General features: G+C 39.4%; 1 protein-coding gene across 1 annotated transcript in view; it reads right to left on the bottom strand.

Annotated features, from left to right (window-relative positions):
* Nucleotides 1-25,653, bottom strand: part of LOC127662097 (glutamate receptor ionotropic, delta-1-like) — a 419,478-nt gene that overhangs the window by 58,147 nt on the left and 335,678 nt on the right. The window contains exons 5-8 of the mRNA XM_052153073.1: nt 17,534-17,587; nt 15,374-15,547; nt 2,840-3,001; nt 2,562-2,681 (exon numbers count right to left, since the gene is read on the bottom strand). Of these exons, the coding sequence (XP_052009033.1) occupies nt 2,562-2,681; nt 2,840-3,001; nt 15,374-15,547; nt 17,534-17,587 (510 nt within the window). The remainder of the gene's footprint in view (nt 1-2,561; nt 2,682-2,839; nt 3,002-15,373; nt 15,548-17,533; nt 17,588-25,653) is intronic.

Genomic DNA, 25,653 nt, shown 5'->3' with positions numbered 1-25,653 from the left:
ATTCAGTAATCAACTGAGAGGCTCATTCAGTTCGTCAACCCTTAGGTCTGCTCAAGATCTAATTTCTTAGCACATGCTCCCTACGTGAAGGTGCTGGGCTGAACTGATCTGATCAGACGGAGCGGATCCATCTCGTAAAGATGTTTGGTGATCCCAGTCTGGATTACATTGCACAAGAACAGACGATTTAATGAAAAGAGAGAAGATTAAAAGAAAGTGAGCGAGGAAAACAGGAAAAGACACAGATGGAATTGGTGAGAGCGAGAGAGAGCAAGAAAATAACATCTCCATCTTCATTATGGAGGTGGATTCTACTCTTTGTCTGACAGAATAAATAAATAAATAAATGTGGATGAAGAGGAGAGGGTCGAAAGATAAAACAGCAGGGTATATCCAGGCTTCAGAGAGCCTGGAGGATGAGGCATCGTTTTAAAAAGATATCAGAGTGGAGGAATGCATATTCATGCCACTGGACAGCAGGAAGAGTGTGTATGTGTGTTTGCATATATGTGTCTATTAGCTGTTAGTGTATTGAGTGTAATGGACATTAGCAGTTTTAGATGTTTGGTAGAGGGTGAGTATATGTGTGTGTGTGTAGTCATTACAGCTCTATGTTTCTTGCCAAAGGGTACGGCCATGTTGACGGTGTTAAACGCACAAACTCTCTAATATTCAGGCAACAAGATTGAGTGTGTTAGCATGTGATGAACCAGTTAGCCCTATTTATGACCACAACCACAAAAAAGGCAAAGCCCTGTGAGTATGTGCATCAGAAAGATGAGAGAGATGAAAGAGAAACAGACACGCACAGAGAGAGAGAGAGAGAGAGAGAGATAATAGAATCATCAACACTGACAGGTTTGTTTGAATGTGTAATTTGAACTTTGTGTTGTTGTGAGGCTTAATGAACTCTGAGCTATTTGTGTATGAATACGTGTTAGATTACATTGACCATGTTCAACGTCAGTGCCTCCAATTTGAAAACAAAGCAGAGTCTTTCACCCTCTCTTTCCCTCTCTGTCCATTTGTCTTTCTCCCTCTGCTTTTTTGCAGTTCACTTATATTTGTCCCCTCAAACATTCATTGTGTCATGGTTTCTACATCAGATCAGTAGGGGCAGCTGCTCTTTCCCACACAAACAAATTTGTTAAACAATGTTTTAATTGCCTCAGCACTGACATTCTATAAGTGAAATAAATACATATAGAATTTTACAGACCAGACAACACCACAGATGAGAATTTAACAGCTATGATGAATATGTGTCACAAGTGTTAAACATGCAGGAGTAACAGATGGTTGGGTTCATTTCAGGACAAATCATATGAAATGTTACAATATATATATTAACGTATATAGATCTAAAGAAAGAAAAATCTAAAAGAAGAAGAAGCTAATAACAAAATCTGAAAGCATACAGTAAACTCCGGTAAACAAACAAACAAACAAAAAATCCTCCAAGTCTCTGGATAAAAATATGTGGTAACACTTTTATTCAGTAACATTAGTTAAATACATTACTTTAGGTAGCATGACTTTACAATGAAAGCATACCTTTAGAGCACATATTAATCCTCGTAAATGTTAATAACATATACTAATATATTTATGTATTAATGCATTATGAACTAACATAAACTATCAATGAACAATTGACCCTTCGCTAAGCTCCAGCCCCGCTTGGTTACTGTTGCTCGCTCTGACAAGCTCTTCAGAACTCCCCATTGGAATGAATGGGAGATTGCCATGAACAACGTGTTTTTTGGCAAAATATTCTGAATGGATTATATTTTAACGGGGGCTGGTATGAAGAATGACATTGTAATACATATTTATCTGAAGGTTTTGTAAAATAAATTGTTAAATTACACAGTAATTTGATTCAAAACTGTGGAGACTGTGAATCAGAATCAAGGCAATGGATTATTAAAGTCACTTGAAAAGAGAAAAACTACATTTAATAGCGATTACACATCTAATAACATTAGCATAAGTGAACACAGCTGTTTATAACGCTTCGTAACACTCATTTTGATGCTGCAAACTGTTTATTTACTGTCGCTTTTACTATGAATTGAATCAATACATAAATGAATTAATGTTCAGTTATTAGCTTAAATTTACCTTGGAGCAAATGCAGGTGTTGTTACAGATGTTACTGTATATGTTCATTTGGGAATGAGGGCTGACACAGTTTAATCCATAACATGCTCTTCTCCAGATTTAAATATTATTAAAAAATAAATAAACTGCACGTATCCTCTCTGTGTAACTCGTGTCACTACCAATTACCCGACAACAGTTGCTAAGACAGGATTCTGGGCATTAATTAGCCCAGACAAAAATATTTTTCATTGTTATTGTCATGATACCTAATGCATAATCAAGTGTTATTCTAAGTGTTAGTCTAATGTAATCAAGGTGTTACCAAATACATAAGAATACATTTTTTGCTAAATATCTGCTAAATATCACTACTTTGCGACAGGTGTGATAACAAGTCTTTGACAAGAGGTCTGTGTTTAAAAAATAAGGACAGTGAGCAGGACAGATTAACTTACTCGTTTCACATCTTTTCCAAACGTCTCACTGTAACTGGTCCCCAGGATCTCAAACTGGACGTGAGAGTTTGCTCCGTTACTACGGAAGTCCATTAACCCAGTGAGCCCAGATATCCGTCCCTGAAGTGAAAGACAAATAAGACTTCTGTGCAGACAGAAATACATAATTCAAACCAGATTTGTATTATTGAACTGTATTGAACTTTACTGAGCTGAACAGAAGTGATGTTAACCAGGTCAAATCAAGTGTAAGTGAAATTAATCAAACATCTTCAAACCTTTTGGATGGTGTCCAGCATGGACCATCCTCCATTCCAGGGTTTGGTTGACTTCCTCATACAGTTCAGACTGGCCATGCTGTGCCATTTTCTGTCTTCTAACTTTCGGTAAAAGGCATTGGCGAGCATCAGCACACTGTCGTACAGGTACAGACTAGACACCTAAGGGACATACAAAAATGTTTAAGATTACTATTCACAATGCTTGCAAGGAAGCACTGTATTGACATTGCTTAAACATTCTGGATAGGGGGTTCTCTTAAGCCCTAACATTAAGTATTGCACCTCGTCAATTAATTTAGCCTGAATGTATGTCATTTCAGTTGTGTTAATTTTTTCTGATGACGTCTTTCATGATATTTGCATAGCAAGCTGTCAAAAAAAAAAAAAGTGTGGTGTGGGACGGGTGTGCATTGACAAGTACGGATGCCTTTCACAGTTGCACACTGTCAACAACTGCATCTCCCGCTGAAAGCGTTGAAATGCATTACACAAACATATGAAAATGTTTCCTTCCAAAATGCGAATTAAATTATTTTGCATTTTCAAATATTTGCTGTGGTGTGAAGAACTAATAATTCACAATGTGTAGGATTATACTCAGCATGGAAAAAACATTGCAAATTCTTATTATTTTTGAGTGTGTTTTTTTTATAAAATTTTTGACATTTTAAAACATGGATAAACAGTTATTAATTTAAAAATGTATCAAACAAAATACGAAATGTGAAGTCTGAAAAATGGAGCTCCTGATATAATAGCATATAAAGAGTATATTACTGCATTAGGTACTTTTTAGAAGTTGCTGTGTTGTGAATTCTTCATGCTTCAGTTATAAATCTTTCCATTTCTAGGATATTACATTATAGCACCACATTGTTACGGTAATGGCGTAGTCATAGTGCAGGTTCATACAAAGTACATGTGCACTCAGGCGGGGTGAATGTGAAGCATGGCAGCATCATGATGTGGGGGTGCTTTGCTGCAGCAGGGACTGTTGCATTTCAAAAAATAGATGGCATCATGAGGAAGGAAATTTATGTGGATATATTGAAGCAACATCTCAAGACATCAGCCATGAAGTTAAAGCTTGGTCGCAAATTTGTCTTCCAAATGGACAATGACCCCAAGCATACCTCCTAAGTTTTCGCAAAATGGTTTAAGGACAACAAAGTCAAGGTATTGGAGTGGCCATCACAAAGTCCTGACCTTAATCCGATGGAAAATTAGTGGGCAGAACTGAAAAAGCATGTGCGAGCAAAGAGGCCTACAAACCTGAATCAGTTACACCAGTTCAAGCAACTTATTGTGAGAAGCTTGTGGAAGTCTTCACAAAATGTTTGACCCAAGTTAAACAATTTAAAGGCAATGCTACCAAATACTAACTAAGTGTATGTAAACGTTCTGACCCACAGAGAATGTGATGAAAGACATTAAAGCTGAAATAAATATTTCTCTCTACTATTATTCTGAAATTTCACATTCTAAAAATAAAGTAGTGATCCTAACTGACCTCAGAAATTGAATGTTGGTAACACTTTATAATACTGTATCTTATTTAATGCATAACTAATACGGAATTACTGCAGAACTAATAGGTAATTCTTCATTAACACTTAAGTCACTATTATTAACTACTAAGGAATATGTGTTAACTAATCAGTATGTAATAGCATTTTATAGATGTGTTAAGTAACAATTAGCTAATCAATAACTATTTAATTCAGTCCTGATGAACTACTTTTAATTACCTAGTAATTCAGCTTGAGGAGAAATAACTATTAAGTAACTACTAATGAACAGTCGATTAATTACAATTAATTACAATCATATAATAACAATTAGCCATTACAATATTCAGGTTGTGGCCATTTCTTCTTCCTTACTTCTAATGTTATTATTACTATGGAAATGCAATATGCATTTCATTGAATTACTACACTCCCAAAATGAGTCATTACAGTGAATGTAATAGTTTTGGCCTGTATGGTCAATTGCTTTGTGAGTGTGGTCTGTAACCAGAAATCAACTACGGAATGGAACCCCATCCCCACTATAAGAGACTAGCCAACTTACCTCAGGCAGGTTTATGATTTATATACAGTATAGTGTGTGTGTCTCTTGTTCACCTCAGCACATTTCACATTACATTTGGGTAAATTATTCCTGTATGTAAGGCAATGACTGAGGGGAAGGGAACATACAGGGAACCCATGATTAATTAATAAATAATTACAACAGAATTATGAGGGAATTACTTACAACCTGGAGCAGTATTCTAAAGTGAAAATACAGGGAACCCCATTAATGAATAAAAAAATAAAATAAACTTTAACAAGCATGGTACATAGTAACTGAGTTGTTATACTGATTTTGAATTTTAGTAAAGTTTGACACAAGTGTCTGTTTCACTTTTTTTTAGTTTCATATCCTCAAACAACTTTACTGAACCTTGTGATGTTTGAATTACAATATATGATGTAATGCCTTAAATGCAGTAATACTTTCTAATGTCCTTCATCAAACGCCCCAGAGAACCATATCTGTGCTCCATCCCCATCCAATAAAACCACTCAATACAAGCCAAGTGTTCCTTCAAGAGCTTCTTGGTCTTGTTGGCTCTCAATCTCCAGATCTGACTTTTATACGTAGACCACACCCTTTCAATATGATGTGTGTGCCCTCCATGGTTTGGGTTCACAAAGAACCTGCTGTGATTCACAGAGTAGTGAGTGTAGCCCAGCCTTGTCAAAGCCTTATAGGGTCTCCACTGATCACTTATAATTGTGGATCGTGGGCGAACATGTCTTCTTATGATGGGAATGAGATGATGTCTTGAACGCCGTTCTACGAGTCGCAAAATCGGTTATCGTCTTTGAGCCTTTATGGCCAGGATGCCGAACACCCACTTTTACCTTTTCCTATACCATCTGTGGCAGTGAACTCTATATGATTGATATTGTCACAACAGACGATAGTCTTATTTGATCATGCACCTTTTCCTCTCCCAGTGTTTCTACCAGAGCATGCAATACAAAGATACAAAAAAGGTCCTGCAGTACTTGGAACAGTGAATCACCAAAACGCTGGCATACCACAAGTGTGGGGTGGACCGTAAAACATTTGTAGATACCGCAGCAATAGCTGAGCTAGAGGCTTATGACGTTGAAGCCTACAAGAGCTTGCGAGAAACATTCCATAGAGGCCAGAAACTGTCACAGTTTGCAGAACAATGCAAAGAAATGTGCATGAAGGAGCCACTTTGAAGTGTCATTGTCCAAAAAAAGACAATTAACCTTTGTCCAAAAAAATAAAGTAACTTGATTTAATACATGTGTGTGTCAGAGAATCATTGCTCAGTGTTCAGGTTCAGGCCTTGTGAGGGCATAGACATTTATTTTATTTCTTGAAGTTTTATCTGTTGTTATGTTTGGTCAGTTTTTGGTCATTTGATTGGTATTAAAACAATGCTTTTATTTATAAAAGTGTTCACATTCTGTTTGTTTTCCCTGTATTTTCACTTTAGAATACTGCTCCAGGTTGTAAGTAATTCCCTCATAATTATGTGGTAATTCTTTATTAATTAATCATGGGTTCCCTGTATGTTCCCTTCCCCACAGTCATTGCCTTACATACAGGAATAATTTACCCAAATGTAATGTGAAATGTGCTGAGGTAAACAAGAGACACACACACTATACTGTATATAAATCATAAACCTGCCTGAGGTAAGTTGGCTAGTCTCTTATAGTGGGGATGGGGTTCCATTCCGTAGTTGATTTCTGGTTACAGACCACACTCACAAAGCAATTGACCATACAGGCCAAAACTATTACATTCGCTGTAATGACTCAATTTGGGAGTGTAGTAATTCAATGAAATGCATATTGCATTTCCATAGTAATAATAACATTAGAAGTAAGGAAGAAGAAAGGGCCACAACCTGAATATTGTACTAGCTAATTGTTATTATATGATTGTAATTAATCGACTGTTCATTAGTAGTTACTTAATAGTTATTTCTCCTCAAGCTGAATTACTAGGTAATTAAAAGTAGTTCATCAGGACTGAATTAAATAGTTATTGATTAGCTAATTGTTACTTAACACATCTATAAAATGCTATTACATACTGATTAGTTAACACATCTTCCTTAGTAGTTAATAATAGTGACTTAAGTGTTAATGAAGAATTACCTATTAGTTCTGCAGTAATTCCTTATTAGTTATGCATTAAGTAAGATACAGTATTATAAAGTGTTACCGGAATGTTTTTACAATTACATGTCAGGAATGTCAGAGTTTAAATGTATTTTGCTAAGGTGTATGTAAACTTCTGACTTCAACTGTACACACACACACACACACACAAAATACATATATAATAATAAATATTAAGAGTGTGACCCTCGAGGGTAATCCATTTACAGCTTTGCAGCCACTAAACTTTCTGAGTTTGAGTAGCCCTGAACTAGATCAACAGCGGGTAAAAGCCTCGAGTGAAATCTAGAAACAAAACTAACAAGCCAAAAAAAATCTTAAAAAATCAATTAAAAAAAATCTATCAAAAGGCTAAAGAACCAAGCACTGTACTAAAATTGCTCTCTAATTTTGCAAAAGACAGATTGTGTGCGTGTATGGTGACTCGTGAGAGAGCGCTGCAGGAGATTTTTGCATGTTCCAGCAGAGAGCATCCGTCGTGCTGAGAGACACCTGGAGAGAGAAAAGAAACCCTGAACAACAGTACTGTTATCACCAAGGAGACGAGAGCAGCACGGCCAAACTCTATGTCCCTCCAGACATGTCATTCTGACAAAACCACAAACTTATGAACAGATCAGCACATAAAGAGAGAATGAAGGTGTGACAAAGGAAAGAGTGCAAGCAAGGGATGATGGAAGGAATAATAAATAATAATAAAAAACCAGTGTAGATTACATCTTTACATTCTAAAAAATAGAGCTGTAAGACGCTTCACACACACCCCTGAAGCACACCCTAGTATCGCATAACCAGATCTTTGATGAACCAGGCAAAGCACTGTCTTTTGCAAAATTGTTGCAAAAAGATTCGTGTCGATTTTGACAAAAAAAAAAAAAACTCCTACTAAGATTAAGAAAGAGACTATCTAACAGGCATGTAATGTGAAGAACCACAGTTTGTTTTGTTCATACATGCCATTTAGGGGCAGGTGTATCTGAAAATGATTCTACCGCTTTACATATGTTCAGGGGTTCAATTGGACCGGTACAATCGGTAACCGGCACCTTCCATTCCAAAAACAAAAATAAGTGCTAGTTTGTCAAACCATTTCATTTATTGTATTCTCCGATGTTGTTTTTGTTTGATCCATTTGGGACATTCTGTCTCTGTTTAGCGAATATACTTGTTCAAAAAGATTTCAAGTAGGCCTACGTTATGATTTGCTCTAGTCTAGACAGTTGCGGACACTGGTAGAGGCAGAATACGAGAGCAGCATGAGACAGCGCACCTGCATATAGACGAGCGTTCCGCTTCTGAATCGCGCCCTGGTCCGATCTCTGATTTATAGAAATAGTGTACTAAGTAATCAATCAACTGCTCACCTTTTTCTTCGATCCACTGATATACAGTAGTGATTTTGCTTTGTTTAAATGTCTCTATTTATAATAAGAAACCGTACTCAGTATTATATTTATTAAAATACCGTTTTTTCCTCATGACTGTTTTTAGCCTATATCTGTGATAAACTCACAGCACATGAGTCAGTCTCCGTCTCTACGTGAAACTGCACTTGTCACAAACACATAATGACACATCAACCCGATATCAAGTTGAACTGCCGCCATTGGTGTATGAGTGTGTGTGTGTGAATAGGTGATTGGGACCTCTAAGGTTAAAAAAGCGCTATATAAATGCAGACCATTAACTCGTAATAATGGACACGTGTGATTATGATTATCGGATTTTCTGCGCCCTAGATAAACTTGTGCATCTTTTTTCCACTTAGGTGACAGAAGATGTCAGTCGCAACAGATGTTTAATTGAAGGTTTTTTTGCTCACATCACTTACATCAGAATATCATTCTTGCAATATAAATGTAACCATGTATTATGCTGCATTTTCTAAATGGAAAAAAAAGGTTACCGGCCAGATGGCGAGTTGGTTACTCAAACTCCGGTATCATTTCTCCCTTGATATAACACATCTGCAGCGAGAGACTATTAATGAACAGAGGTGAAATGTTCTTGCAGGGAGAACGCGCCCCACTGTGAACATCGTTAGACACCAGCGGAATGATAGAAAGCGAACTGGAGACAGACGCGCCTACATCACCTGTGAATCTAGCTCCACTCCTAAAAACAGAGTCTGTTGCCTTGGCAACAGGACACTCTAGTCTAGGTTTACACACAGCCCTAGATTGTTCAAATGGCTGAGAATGACATCTCGAAAATCTAATCTGAGAAAGCACTTGTTCTTCAGCACATTCTGAATATGGTAATAAGCGTCCTTTATATCTATTGTCACAAAACAGTCCCCCGGCTGCATTTGTGACATTATTTGCTTCTGTCAGCATTCCAATTTGACAATTCATTAGTTTGGAAATTAAAATGTCTCAATTCCAGAGTGGGATGCAACCCACCGTCTTTTTTCGGGACCAGAAAATAATGGCTGTAAAAGCCACATTATCTCTGCAAAGGGGGAAACTCCTCTATTGCCCCTTTCTCTAATAGAGAATGAATTTCCCGAATCAAAAATATCATACATATCTGTCTGAACAACCCCACTGAACACTGGCGGATTTTTCCAGAATTGAACTACATAACCATTCTTTATAGTTTGAAGTGCCCAGTTTGAAATGCCCTTCAGCTGCTGTCAAGACAACAGACAGGTAGACAGAGGGATTAATGCATAGCTCTTGCCTGCAGCGTGAACTGTAACCTCTTCATGGCGCGCTTGGCTTACTTTTGGTGACTGCCCTCAAACCAGCGGCACAGTGGAGGGAAGCCTTTGCTCCTCTAATGCTGTGGCTGGTTGAAGGGAATTTTATAATGATTTTCCCTTTATTGTATTTAGGCATAAATTATGAGAGGCCTGAATGTATCTACAGCAAGGACACAGACAGAATAAACATTTTCCCTGGTATTTGAACAGGGAAAAGTGTACGAACATTGGGGGGAATTTTTATTTCAGAAAACTGGTTACCTACTGGTTCTTTATGGGGGGACAATGTGTGATGCTTATGTTCACTGTTTTTTTTGTGTACACTTGTGTTTGATGAACATCAAATTATGTTATGCATGTCACAAAACCCTTGGTCATGGAGAGAGAGGTTGAATTTGATCAGGCAGTTATAAAAAGCAGAATGTATTTACAGCAGAGGACACCAGATAAACCGTATTCCCTAGTATAGAATGGGCAAGAATGTGCGAACATGGAGGGAAATTGAGAAAACCCCTCACAAACACCTTCACGAACAAAAGCATCGCCTTGACCAACGTCCCCCAGTGCGAGCTGTGGGGCAAAAATATGGAAATTCCAAATGGAGCCGATATTAGGTCAAAGTAATTTCTTAATGAGATGCACTTGGTTGGACTGCAAAACCATTGTGTGTAGATCCAACAGCTGACTGAAAAGAAAGACATCCATGCCGCCATCGAAAAACGAGCAGAGATAGCAGTGCTATGTCTTGTCAGAACTCCTGCGGAAGAGTTAAAATACCTCACATGTATTGATAGCATCCCAAAAGTATAATGGCACAGACGAAGCACTCGCGTGTTGGTTCACCATCAATCCATTCTCTTATTCCAGTCCCCTCGATCTGCGACCGGGCTCAAGCATGATACCCTATGCCGTGAGCAGTTCACTTCAAACGAGGAGGGAGAGAGAGAGAGAGAGAGAGAGAGAGAGAGAGAGAGAGAGAGAGAGAGAGAGAGAGAGAGAGAGGCAGAGGCCGCTGCTCTATTGTCTTATTCATGAAACACAGAAAAAGCCAATAGGGACAAAGTGTCCAATTTGTTTTCTTGCCTTCAAACTACATATACTCTCATACAGCGTTTTTAATGGTGACGTCTCAAGATGCGCATGGTAACTTTTTTACACGCTTGTTCGTCAGAAAATGTCCACCGTGCTAGGCCTCAAAGCTTGTCCGATGAGACTCGTGCTTTCGCTCAAGAGGAGGATGACAAACACGTAGAAGAATCCAATGTCTGTTTGCACTCCAATATTCTCAGACACAAAGCCGAAATCCCAAACTTCCCACACACGTAGCTCCAATTTGGAGGCTGTGGAACTGGAACAAGTGGTTATAATGCCCCATGGTGAGAAATTGCGAGCCTTGAACAGTGCTGCTTTCCGCGTCGTACCCATTTAATGTTTGGATTTTTTTAATTAAAGTTGCTCTGAAATTACACTGTTTAAAGGACTTGAGTCGCTTCTTAAATTTCATCCTGTCTTGCCTCTCAAATGGGAGAATAATAATGATCCTCTCTTTGACGTGAGTCATTGATACAATACAGACCAGACGAGATTATGCACTGAAGAACAGAAAATCTGACTCAATGGTGCGAAAAGAGCGCTTTTATGGAGCCAATGACGTAGCTCCCTAGGGGCGTCGCTTAAGCGCCATTAGCCAAAAAATTGCCATAATTGTATGAGGGCTTCAGACCACGTGACACTCAGGGCTTGTCCAAATGTGGTTATGCAGCTCCAGTTCCTACGAAAGCAAACCATTGATGCAGAGATATGACTCACACAGTTACTTAGCAATGGAAATAACAAGGATTGGCGAGTTTCCCTTTGTTTGTGCTTCTGTGTGATTGGGATCAAGATAGTATGCAAAATATTCTATCTGTCTGTCTGTCAGGGCTTTCAAATGGATACAATTATTTATAGAATGAACTGCATGATATGTTACTAAATTTATCACATTTAATTAATTAATCAGCCTCAATATATATATATATATATATATATATATATATATATATACACATAAATATAATTTATTTGATAAAAATAATATAAACTGCATTATATTATTGTGGCAGAGCATTAATCAGCATTAATAATAGCATTATTAAAGTATCAAACAGGGAATACAAAAAGTGTCTTTATAAGGCAATATATTGTTTATTTCCATATCACAGAACATACACCTCTCATTGGCCTACACTCCACAGCAATCCATTTTCCAACTGAATTTGTCAGTCTATCTTAGGTTTATATATTATACGTGCCTGCTGACCGAGACTGATACATGTGTGTGTATTTTAGGGTTGTTGATTTTACATCTCTATTTGCCATTGTACAGAGTCAGTGCACAGGCTTAGTTAGCTGCCTCAAAGAAAAATATTATTTAAAACCAGTTGAAATTCCTTTTGACTAAGATGTTCTTAAAGAACTTGATCAAAACACTACAATTCCATTTGACTAAAATGTAACTTTAAAACAGGCTCTTGATCTGTTATCGTTTGGTACCTGCTGTGGGTATTTAAAAATGGACTGGTACAGCAAAGAGTTGCAAACAGGAAATGTAAATGTAAAAGGAAATCAAAGGGGTGGATGGAATATCCCAACTGTGAATTTCTAGAGTGGACATTGTAAAAGTTGGAATTTTGTAATTTTGTCTAACTTAATGCTTTTTACTTTAACTAAAATCATATCCATTGCTCTGATTTTAGTTAATACATAATGTTTGTTTCAGGACATGTATTTCTAGTGTTTGTGTAATTTTGTGTTTTGTCATTCCCCCCTTCTGTTTGTTTATTGTGCTAGCCACCTCTTTTAAATTCAGTGTGGCTTGTTTAATAATTTTGTTAGATAGTTTGATGTGTCTAGTTCTGATCATGCTTGCTGTGAGAATTTTAAGAGGCTCTTTTGTAACTTGGAAAATTTTTGCATCTGACCTGAATAGCATTTTTGCAGAATGACCACCCCCATATGTCCCTTGTTTTTTGGCTACGGACATTTTTGTTGTGATATGCTGGGTAATTGTGATAGCAGATCAGTCACAAGTAGGTTATGCCACCAACCGTCCTCTCCTCAGTGGCAATAGTACAACCCCTTATTCACAACACATGTAAACAATTCCACCTGTATAAGCTAAGGACACCACTTGAGTGAATGCAGTCAAGTACAGTTGTGAACATTGTTTGCATGGAACAATTGTTTTGATAACACCAGCTTTATATCTGAATGAGTAAAACAAAACAGTCTAATGAGGACATCAATTAGACAGATAAAAACACAATGCCACTCACAAAGCTTTTACTCAGCTTTCCGCAAACTGTCAGCATTGCGCATGGAGACCCATGGCCCGAGGGCTAGGAATCACAATGCCGCAACATCTAGAGTTAATTAAAACAGCCAGTCTGCCACAGCACTGATTAAATCTCTGCACTGTATCATTAGCAGCAATAGAGGGAAGAGAGTCATGCCTATGGATCCTAACATCTCAAATATGTCTTCTTTTTTTGTGGGGGACTTAAATGCCCTTTTGTGGTGCTGCTTTGGCATTAGCTGTTCTTTCATGAATTATTGAGATGGCGACCCACGGAGAAAAGACACATAGATTTGCCATCTGCTATAAAGAGGGAAAACAAATTCTAAGCCCTAAACAAGGTTTATAAACAGCCAGAAACAGATACAATGTTTTAATGTTGCGTAAGGGAGGGGTAATGTTTTCACAATTACAGCTTACCGTCTGTAACCTAACAAAATTATATTTGTTAATGTGTAAGAGCGTCAAAACACAGAAAGCTTATCTGGATCAGTGGTGCATGCCCTTGTTTTGAATTAAGATTCAAGAGATATTAAGTGATACAATAAAGGACATAAACATGACACATAGTTACTGCGTGTCATGGTGCAGTGCCCCAGATACTCCTAACTCTGAAAGTTGTAATAGAAATATAATTACAGATAAAATTAGACTTTAGCTGTCTGTGGCAGTAATTCTCACTTGGTGCACTGTACTCTTTTGCTTCAGAGAAGAAAAAAAAAGCATCTACTAGGATTCTTAAATGCACTGTAAATTAGGGATGTGCAAAACTAGATATCTTCAAAATTAACTAGTCTTCAGGTTGTCTGAATGACTATTCAACGCATCCAGCCTGATCTAATGGAAATTACATGAATGTGGCAATGTTTTCAAAAATGGAGTGGTTCCTATCACGTATCGTGGCAGTTCTGAGGTAAACCAACAAAACCTACCTTCCTGCCATAAACCTTAAATCTAACCCGTCGTGTCATTAAAAGCAAATGTAAAATGAAAAACAGATGAGTTTTTTTTTTTAATTGAATGATACATCGAGTTTTAAATCAACAAAACGTGCCTCCCTACCCTAAACTTTAAACCTAAACCTGAATAACATGACATGAAAAAGAAAATTCCAGAAACAACTACATTATTTTGTTGTGCTTTTATTACACTTCTGACTAATGTGTTGACTTGCGTGCTCTTTAAGACTAGAACTCCGCCCCTTTGCATCGCAAGTGCAAATGTATCATAGTTATTTATTGTTTTAGTGTTTAGATTTCAAAAGAGAGCATTGTGTGAAAAACATGGTGAAAAGTAGATGTATATGACTGAAAATTTTACATGTGATTTGTGTGAAATGGAATAAGTCATAATTTTGCAGGTATAGTAACCTGATTCTATGAGACCAGGTTGGTCTTGGACTAAGTCTTAAGGAATAACACTGGCTTTTGATTCACCTGACCCTGATCGGAAGACCCAACACAACATTTAAATATGTCTATTTGAATGTGTTTGGCTGTAGATGCTGTGCTTTAAAGGTAATTAATTAAATACACTAAAAATGACATCAATCTGAAGGGGTGGATTTAACCCTGTCTCTTCAACCTATTGATGAGTTGAATACATTTACTAGCAATTTTTATAATAAAAAGGTAATCAAAGTGTTTTTAGTCATGTGCATTTATTCTGGTTATGCTATAATTATGAATGTTACAGGTAATTTGTGCATTTGACCTCTGAGTTGCCTGAGGGTCTGACCCATGACAGGAATGCAGTAACTATGCTTTCTCATTTCTCAAATATAATCTTTGAATGATTGTATTCACATAATTATACAGAACGTCATGTATGTAAGATTTCTAGAAATAATCTGATTGAAACTTCAACTTTGACTCCTGGTCATCATTGTTCATACTAGTCTCTTTACTTGGTATAACTGTATTTCCCTACAAAGTAAATAAAAGGAAATTAAAATTGTTACTGCTAAAAATATAAACTCTAAAAATATAAACACAAGAAAAATCTGTAAAGGTAACCTTCACTGTCCAACAAGTTGCTTGTTGGTTGATCACTGGCCAGTCGGACACTGTGACCCATCCCTACTTTAAATGTAGTATAACCTTCAGCAGAAGGCCACAGATTTAAGATTTCTTGTGATAAATCAGTATGATTTAAGCAGCTCTCTGTAAAGATCCATCTTTGTCGAGGATTACCATAGATTTCATATCCAGATCTATTTCTGATAAATGTGTCTGATTTAACTGTGCTATTGTGAATGTTGCTAAGATACACACCTCCAGAGACTGCAGGTACCCTTCCTGTGGGTCGCAGAGCAGTGAGGAGATGCGATGGTTGTTTCTCATGCAACGGATGTTGGTGTCTCTCCATAGAGGGAATATCTGCCTGATGACAGTCATCCGGCCCAAAGCGCTATGGACGAGCTCCATGATCTCTGTGTCACTCACTTCCTACACATACACATACACATACACATACACATACACATACACATACACATACACATACACAAGAGTTGGAATAAGTGTACCCAATCAGATAGCATTTCAGTCAAATAGAGAATTTTGCTTTGGACAAAAAGCATCTGACATATGACAAATTACCATCAGCATGCATTTCATGGTAACCATGGACTACCAACCATTTTGACAACCTACCAGTTACTATGAGTTTTTAAAAGTGTTGCGTTATATATCATTATATCTAAGGTTCAGCCATGTTAGAGTGAATTACATTGACCAGATTAGCAGGAAAACATATTGATCAAAACTCAGCAGAGCCTCAGCCTTGCCGATAAATAAAAACTGAAAACATGAGAAATCAAGGCCTGTCTGTTTACAATTTGCAGCATACAGTTGTAGTCCTTGAGTTTGAATTATAAATTCATAAATTCACACTGGAAATGCCTCAGGAAGTTAAGATGAGAAAATCTAGTTAAGAACGAACCAGTTCCATCTCTTTCTTTCAGAACAGTGATGTACAACATATGGGGGAAAAATAATGACAGAAATTAGGGATAAGACACTCTGAGAAAGAATGTGGTGCAATACCATATTTTTTAACATCCTCAATATTTAATCAGCTTCAAACTACAATAATATTCATTGGATATCAACTATTCCTCAGCTACAGAATGTTGTCAGGAAATTGTTGCTCATTTTAAGACACAGTAATGCTGTAAGATACAAGAAGCAGTGCTCATTCACAAATTACATTCAAAAAGAGGGAGAAATTATTGACGAAAATAAAAACAGAGATACAAATACATTGTGGAGATATTTTACACTAAATAATGTCAGAGCTAAATGTGACAGTATAATAGTAAAATAATAATATTAAGTGGTTTTATCTGATGTATGTTACGTTTATTTAAATTAACAGTTGTTAAATGATTGCTCAGGTTCAGTAATTGTTGTTAATGAATGATAAACAAAAACAGATGTCTGATCATATGCAGTTTACGCCAATTAAATGTCAAAATGAATGGCTCTTAAATCTTTCAAATGACTGTAATTAGCTTATCCATTGTTTCCTCAGCAATTGCAAATACTTTACATTTAATAGAGATATCAGCTAAAATGTGTGCTGGTTATTTACTAAATCAGGCCTAGAGTAAATAGTGTCTCTGTGCACAAAATATAAAATTGTGTTATAAATTAGCTTATCTGCAGTTGAGTTGAATCAGGTGTTGCACTGACAAAATATCTAACTTTTGCCGTTTAGACAAAAACGGGAAGAATGAAAATATGCTAAGATCACAGTACATTATAATTTTTTCTAATTGTGTATGTAATGTTTTACAAACTGAAATAGAGTGTGACAGCATTGTTTTGAACACTGTACATAAGTGGGCAGATAATATTATTTAATGCCTCATATTCCTGAAGCATGTTGAGCTATTCTGCAGGTGCAGATGTATCTATGTATGTATGGATAGATGATGGATGTATGTATGTATGTATGGATGATGGATGGATGGATGGATGTATGGATGGGTGGATGGATGGATGGATGGATGGATGTATGGATGGATGGGTGGATGGATGGATGGATGGGTGGATGGATGTATGGATGGAGCATCTTTATGCTACCCAGCCCACAATCATGCTGAAGAGAGAGAGAAAGAGAGAAAGAAAGAAAGAAAGAAAGAAAGAAAGAAAGAAAGAAAGAAAGAAAGACAGAGAAAGAGGAGAGCAAAATCTGAGTTTGCAAGTGCAAAAATCCACTGTCAGCTTTGCTCCAGCATGGTGACAGCATATTACATACTGAATGAGAGATGTGTCACATAACGAACACTGTAAGTTGAAATTAGATATGATGTTGGCAGATAGGATGGTTTTGGGCTGTTTTTTGTTTGACTGCCAAAAGCTTTGTGGTCGATGCCCGTTTATGAAAAAGAGAAGAATTTATGAAACTCATAATGAATATGTACTTACCTCATTGGCATACACCCAGTGACTATCTTTGGATGCTAGATTTGTTTCGACTGCCTGCAGAAAAAAGAAAGACAGAAGAATGCAAAAATTACTGAAATGAACAGCCTTTTCTTTTTTTTTTTACACTGCATACAGTATAAATATCCTAAGCTCCTCTAAAGCACAGCAGATACAGAGCCAAGGACATTCTTTTAATGGTAATGGTATACATTTAACAGTAATGGTATACAGCATTTGCAATAGTGTGTGAAAGACCTAAGCATTATATGCAATCAGACCAATTAAAACAAATCAAAGTTTTAAAGTTATAAGTGGAGCTTTTCTGACTTTCATTACAGCAGTGTAGTCAATCACAGTTTATGCTGTATGAGCTCCAGACCAACAAACATGCTAAAAAGGCTCCTCAGGTACCCTCACTGGTACCTCATATAGAATAGAAAGAGGGTGTTTTCACAAGGCTATATCTTTTTAAATATATAACTAAATTATGTAATTTATAATTTAAAGAAATCAGATTATGTGATGTAGAATTTCTGCTTCATCATCCTGCACTTTGGCAATCAATTATGATGGACGTTTAATGACAATTTATGATTTTTTTAGACAATTAATGATTGATCTTACAGTTCATACTCAATTCTAGTTTTAAACATTGCCCAAAAACATTTACTCAGTTTACTTACAGTACATACCACAAGACTAGTAATACAAATAGATAACTAATTTGGCATTGTAATCATGTTATATAGCCAGAGGGGAACAGGCTCCCCCATCAGAGCCTGGTTTCTCCCAAGGTTATTTTTCTCCATAAACTAACATCTCATAGAGTTTTGTGTTCCTTGCCACAGTTGCCTTTGTTCTGCTCACTGGGGGCCTAAAGTCAATAATTTTTAAGACATGATTTTCAATCGCGTTATTCATTTCAGCAACACAATGAGGACTTTGAGACATTATAGCATCATTTTCTGTAAAGCTACTTTGAAAGCAGCTTCACAGACAAAACTGATGACCTATTCAAGCATTATGTATCAGAAACTAAAGTAAAGAGGGATCTTTAACAGATTACGAATGTCACGTGCCCTAGTGCTAGGACACAACAAAGTAAAGATAGGTGTGCTCCCCGCACAACTGTCAGACCAAAAACCAATGACAACAAGATCATAGATCCAATATTTGTTTTTATTGGAAGTAGATGAAGTATTAAAGATGTAAAAATATGCAGCAGGTATTTGTACTTCAGGGTGACCCCTGGCTCAAAATAAACAAAACAACCTAGAAAGAAAAAGGAGAAAATAACTAACATTAAAAGAAAATAAAAATACAATTAAACTAACCTGATTTCAATAACAGAAACAGAGCAAACAATATAAATTAAACAGCATGGAGGAGAGTGACTGGCCCGAAGTCACAACAGTTCCCATCTGAAAGGCAGCACAGCGATTTTATAGGCACAAAATCAGAAAGGCCAATCTGCAAATCAGTGGCACCTGCACACACTCAGAGTAGAAGACACACCCACAGACACAAAGGCTGTGTCTCATTTCGAAGGCTGCGTGCTGTAGGATGCGTCCTTTGAAGGCTGCAGTATACCGAGTGTCCTGCTTTAAACAAGCCTTGTTTAAACGAGACGGCCTTCGTGGGACAAACGGAAATGAAATGTAACACGGTTGCTATGACAGCACGCCACTCTTTAACAAGTGCGAGCGCTTCGAGTGAGAAGGGAACAAAGTCCCTCTGGAAGGGAATGCATGAGGTACGTTTTAGGAGAGTTATGATGTAAAGAGAAAAGAAAATAGGTGTACTTTTAGTCTAATACTTTATTTTAATTATATATTAATATAATTATACATACTCTGCACCCATATGCTGAGGTACTTCAACTTGGGAATTAACATTCCTTGTGTTTGAACATCATATTTACGAGCAAATTGGCATAATGTTTTTTTAGACATTTCGGACAGCACAGCAAAAACCGCACACATTACGGAACGTAACAATGAATTATATATATACAACTAGCCATGAAAAAGAGAAAATGTCACACAGAAGTATGAATGGTTTGAATGGTTCATTTACATGAACTGCCTGAACAAACTTTTTTCCAATACAACATAAAGTATAGTTTAGAAGAGTGTGTTTGATCATTACTTCAGTTTTTTTAGTTGTAAAGCTGTATGCACAATATAATGAGACATAAAAACAGTGATGTAGTGTTTTGTCATGTTACATTGCAAATTTGCAGGAAAAAGTAGCTTGTTATTTGAAAAGCTACACTATTTTGAAAACAGCCAGAGGAATCGTTGATTAAGGTGATAGCTCAAGGATCGCCTCTGGTCAGGTTTTCTTGTGCTCTTTATTTTGTTCTTTCTCTCTATCTGGACATGCTATACCTAATTCTTTATTATGGCACAGAGCTAATCAGAAATGCAGCCCTGTGGGTAGAAATGCAATCCACTTGCAAATCTGTCAACAAAATGGAATTGTGATTTTTAGATAGCCGAGGCTGAATCTTGACAGTAGGTACATATCTAAGATAGGAACACCTGCAGAGGGGCATGCAGGCTTCCATATGAAGGGAATATATATACATTTTTCAATTCAATTTATCTTTATAGGCATGACAGTTAAACATAAAAAGATTCAAAAACTAAGACATAAACTGAACAAGTTTCACAGACATGTGACCAACAGAAATGGAATAATAAGTGTGGCCACCAGCTGCATTAAGTACTGCAGTGCATCTCCTCCTCATGGACTGCACCAGATTTGCCAGTTCTTGCTGTGAGATGTTACCCCACACTTCCACCAAGGCACTTGCAAGTTCCCTGACATTTCTGGGGGGAATTGACCTAGCCCTCACCCTCCAATCCAACAGGTCCCAGAAGTGCTCAATGGGATTGAGATCTGGACTCTTTGCTGACCATGGCACAACACTGACATTCCTGTCTTGCAGGAAATCACACACAGAATGAGCAGTATGGCTGTTGGCATTGTCATGCTGAAGGGTCATGTCAGGATGAGCCTGCAGGAAGGGTACCACATGAGGGAGGAGGATGTCTTCCCTGTAACGCACAGCATTGAGATAGCCTGCAATGACAACAAGCTGTTGCTGATGATGCTGTGACACACCGCCCCAGACCACGATGGACCCTCCACCTCCAAATCGATCCTGCTATGGAGTACCTTCCTCTGTGTAATGCTCATTCCTTTGATGATAAACATCCAACAATCACCCCTAGTGAAACAAAACCATGACTCATCAGTGAATGGAACTTTTTGACAGTCCTGTCTGGTCCAGCAAAGGTGGATTTGTGCCCATAGGTGAAGTTGTAGCCGGTAATGTATGGTAAGGACCTGCGTTACAACAGGCCCACAAGCTCTCAATCCAGCCTCTCTCAGTCTATTGTGGACAGTCTGAGCACTGATGGAGGAACTGTGCATTCCTGGTGTAACTCAGTTGTTGTTGCCATCCTGTACCTGTCCCGCAGGAGTGATATTTGCTGGTACCGATCCTGTGTTGTTACATGTGGTCTGCCACTGCGAGGACGATCGGCTGTCTTTCTTGTCTCCTTGTAACGCTGTCTTAGGTGTCTCACAGTATGGACGTTGCAATTTATTGCCCTGGCCACATCTGCAGTCCTCATCCCTCCATGCAGCATGCCTAAGGCACATTCACCAGATGAGCAGGGGCCCTGGGCATCTTTCTTTTGGTGTTTTTCAGAGTCAGTAGAATTGTCTCTTTAGTGTCCTAAGTTTTTAGAACTGTGACCTTAATTGCCTACCGTCTGTAAGCTGTTAGTGTTTTCATGAACGTTCCACAGGTGCATGTTCATTAATTGTTTATGGTTCATTGAACAATCATGGAAAACGTCTCGGGTTACATGTGTAACCCTTGTTCCCTGAAAAAAGCGGAACGAGATGTTGCGCTGCTAAGCGCTACGGGGAACAGCTTTAGCTGTGAGCCGAGCTGAATAATGTGTGGAACACGTCAATGAACATTGGACGGAATTTATAGCCTCGGCTGATGTAATCATTAGATGCACCTGAGGCCAGGCTATAAATGGATACGTCACCAGGTGTCGTCAGATACTTCTTTTTGAAGGGCAGTCCTGGGACGTCCCAGTGCGGCAAAGCAGCGCAACATCTCGTTCCGCTTTTTTCAGGGAACAAGTGTTACACATGTAACCCGAGACGTTCCCTTTACAAAAAGCTTCACTACGATGTTGCGCTGCTAAGCCCTACGGGGAACGCAATACCCACGCCGCCGCACTTGGGGCTGTCCGGACCCCTACGGTTGTGCAGTGTACTCACAAAAACGCGGGAGGTCTCAGACATGAGCTTCAGATGTCGACTCAAGGGCATAAGAGCCCGGAGTAGCATAAACATCTAAACCATTCAATTTTGATGAATGTGTGCGGAGAGGACCAGCCTGCTGCATCACAAACTTGTTCAGGCATGAGCTGAGATGTCGACTCAAGGGCATGAGAGCCCGGAGTGCAGAACATCCAAACTAAAAAGTCCAATGAATGTGTGCGGAGAGGACAACCTGCCGCATCACAAACTTGTTTAGGCATGGGCTGAGATGTCGACTCAAGGACATAAGAGTCCGGAGTAGCAAAGCATCTAGCCCATAAAGTTCGATGAATGTGTGTGAAGAGAACCCTATCGCAACACAAACTTGTCATAAAAACTGATGAATGTGAGCGGAGAGGACAAGCTTGCCGCATCACAAACTTGTTCAGGCATGAGCTGAGATGTCGACTCAAGGGCATAAGAGCCCGGAGTAGCAAAGCATCTAACCCATAAAGCTTGATGAATGTGTGCGAAGAGAACCCTATCGCACCACAAACTTGCTGCAGAGGGAGACCTCTAGCCAAGGTTTTAGAGGAGGAGAGCCCTCTGGTAGAGTGCGCCCTGAAACCTACTGGCGAAGCTTGACCGCGTGCCTCGTAGGCCCGGGCAATAATGAGGATGCCTCTTTGAGGGCACCCCGCCCACCAAGTCATGGCAAACTGCAGTGGCCACATAGAACCTGGCAGTGGCGAGGCAAGTGCCCGCTGACAGTTCTTTCTACAGAAAATCCAGAACTGAAGCAAACTGGCAGTTAGCTGGTTCTGTAATAAGAACTTTAGTAGAAGGAAACGCATGCAAGCGCATTTGCGTTACTACGTTCAGCCCCTCCCGAGGGGGAGGGGGGGGGACTGGGCGACTCAGGGAGAAGTAGAGGAGACATTGCGCTATCAACAGAGGCGAAGAGGTCCTCTTCTGCCCTGTAAAATCTACCCAGATCAGTTCCAAGTGGAGGGAGCCCTAGCACTAGAAATGGTCTCGATAACCCCAAGAGAAAACCCGTGAACCCCATTTGGTACCCTTAGGGGCCAGAATGAAAGGTTTCATTCAGCCAGGATGAGAAGGTCCTCCCTGTTGAATGCCCAAGAGCCGAGGAGAGGAATTAGCTCGAAACATATCCTGTTCGCCAGCGCCATTAATAAGGCAAAACCCTTGCTGGTGAACATCGCCAAGACTCGGAGCAGAGAAACTGGGAAAGAAATGCATACAGACGCATTCTGGGTCATGTATGTGTCTTAACGTCCAGACACAAGGGGGCTGGGTGATTTCAGGGAGAAGTAGAGGAGACACTGCGCTATCCATAGAGGCGAAGAGGTCCTCTTCTGCCCTAAGATCTCACCCAAACTGAAAGGTATTTCAGGGCCAGAAATACAGCCATCAACCCGAGACAGTGACTGTGACAACCGAGCTGACGACCCTCCTATCCCCTTAAGCTGGACGACCACTTAAGGCCACTACCCCGCCCGTCAGGGAGGCGTCTTTCGTTAGCAGTCTGCGACAACAAGACGCACCTAGAGTGGGACCCAAGGTAGAAAACCGGGGTCTGAACCACATAGAAAGGGAACGAAGCCTGAGGCGCGTAACCCTATTTAGCCCAGGGGTTTTGGCCTTGGAAGAAATCTCCTGGCTTTTGGCCACAACAAAAACGGTCTCATGAGCAGAAGGTCCAGAGGGATCACCGTGGACGCGTTCGCCCTGAGACCTGGAAATCATTGATACTGATAACAGTGCAACCTTGACCTAGCCTGACTTTGCTCAGGGTGATCTGAATGGACTCAATCCTAGCGGGAGACAGTTGTGCCCGCATTGTGATTGAACTCCATACGATGCCCCGATAGACAGTGTTCTGAGTGGGAGAGAGGACGCTTTTCTTGGCGTTGAGCCAAGAAAATAAAATGCAGGAACAGCGAAAACACCCAATTTTGACGGAAGCCTCTGCAACCCGAAACACCAAGAGGTGGCAGGAATGGAGGGGCTTTGAGGGGGTACCGGGAGGGGTGTAGTGAAGCACGCGCCCCGTCCTGAGGGGAGCTACCCCCTAATCTAGGCGCAAGACCGTCAGGGTGTTCTCTTACTAGAATTTATAGTCCTGAGGTCTTGCTTCGGGGGCTGGCGAGGGCGGCGAGACTGTCCCCAATCCCTGGGAGGAGGAGCACGACTCGCCATGCTTTGCTTTTGAGCCTCCCTTCAGTCAGGACCGAGGTGGGTCTGAGGCTTGCTCGTCAAGCGCAGAACCCACACTCAGTTCGTCCAGGAGGTCAGCCTGAAAAACAGCATAGTGTGCAGAGCAGCACCAGCCTGACCTGCTGCTTGATAAGCCCTTCCCACTAAAGTGGAGGTTGTCCTACAAGGCTTTGAGGGGAGAGAGGGCTTCTTAAGTGACAATGCTGAGCCCGGCGAGAGATAGCCCGCAAGCGTCTCTTCGATCGACTGAATACCCCCGTGCCTCAGCACCCAAGATAGTCGAATATAATGACGTCGAGGGTATGTGAACACGGGAAGAAAATATATTTATTTTATATATATATATATATATTTATTTATTTATTTTTTTTAATTATTTTTTTTAGGGGTTCTCCGTGAGCGAAAAAGATCTTCATGGAGGTTATCAAAGAAAGGGAAGGGACCCATGAGGCGTTCCCTTTCTTAGACTGGAAGATAAAATCTATCCTCTAATTTGGAGCGTTTGGGGGTCTCTTCTTCGCGTGGCCAGTCCAATCTGGCAACCGCACGAGTAACAACATCGAGCAATTCCTCCGTATATTTTTTATCGCGGACGGAAAGCTCGGAGGTGGGAAGAGAATCGCGATCCACCTCATGATCCGAAGAAGCGTCGGAACGCGCTTCGAGATCATGTGAAGGACCAGCTGAGTTTGGGGAGAGAGTGAGAGAAAGGGATCAACCCGTCTCTTGCTCCTCAGCCAAATCCATGCAGGAGCCCCACGAACGATCTTTTCGTGAGTGCTGACTCCGGAAGCAAGCGAGGCGAGCACGACGCACTCTGCCTGTTAAAGCAAATCGCAGTGCTCGCACCGCCCTGCTGCAACGCGAGAGCAGCGTGCTCTTACCCCCAAACAAACAGCAAAAACTGATGTGTGCCGTCTTCAGCTATAGAGCGAGGAGAGGGAACACGCACCGTTTGTGACTTTCAGTCATTCTCTCTTTTTTTTTTCTTTCTTATATATATATATATATATATATATATATATATATATATATATATATATATATATATATCTAAACAGAAGAGAAAAATAGAACAACGTTCACTGCACACTGCCTAACTGATTCTATCTCCTAACAGAGGAAAGAAAGTTTTGACAGGGTGTGTGAAACACACAGAAACAGAATCGCTCTGAAAAAAGAGTTTCTGACGACACCTGGTGACGTATCCATTTATAGCCTGGCCTCAGGTGCATCTAATGATTACATCAGCCAAGGCTCTAAATTCCAGTCAATTTTCATTGAAGTGTTCCACACATTATTCAGCTCGGCTCCTCCCCGTAGCGCTTAGCAGCGCAACATCGTAGTGAAGCTTTTTGTAAAGGGAACATTGTTTAAACCCTTTAAAATAAAGATATGTAAAGTTATTTGGATTTTTACAAAACAATCTTTAAAATACAGTGTCCTGAAAAAGGGACATTTGTTTTTTCTTATAGGTCTATTGTGAATGGCAGAGACATATTTAGCGGCTAGTTTGGTTGTGTTGCCATCTTCTCCAAGTCCATACTGTATGTGTGTTTATCTGTATCAGACAGCTAATGGAATGA

Source organism: Xyrauchen texanus, chromosome 22 (assembly GCF_025860055.1).
Source record: "Xyrauchen texanus isolate HMW12.3.18 chromosome 22, RBS_HiC_50CHRs, whole genome shotgun sequence".
Classification (NCBI taxonomy): Eukaryota; Metazoa; Chordata; class Actinopteri; order Cypriniformes; family Catostomidae; genus Xyrauchen; species Xyrauchen texanus.
This window is presented reverse-complemented; position numbering and strand designations above follow the sequence as displayed.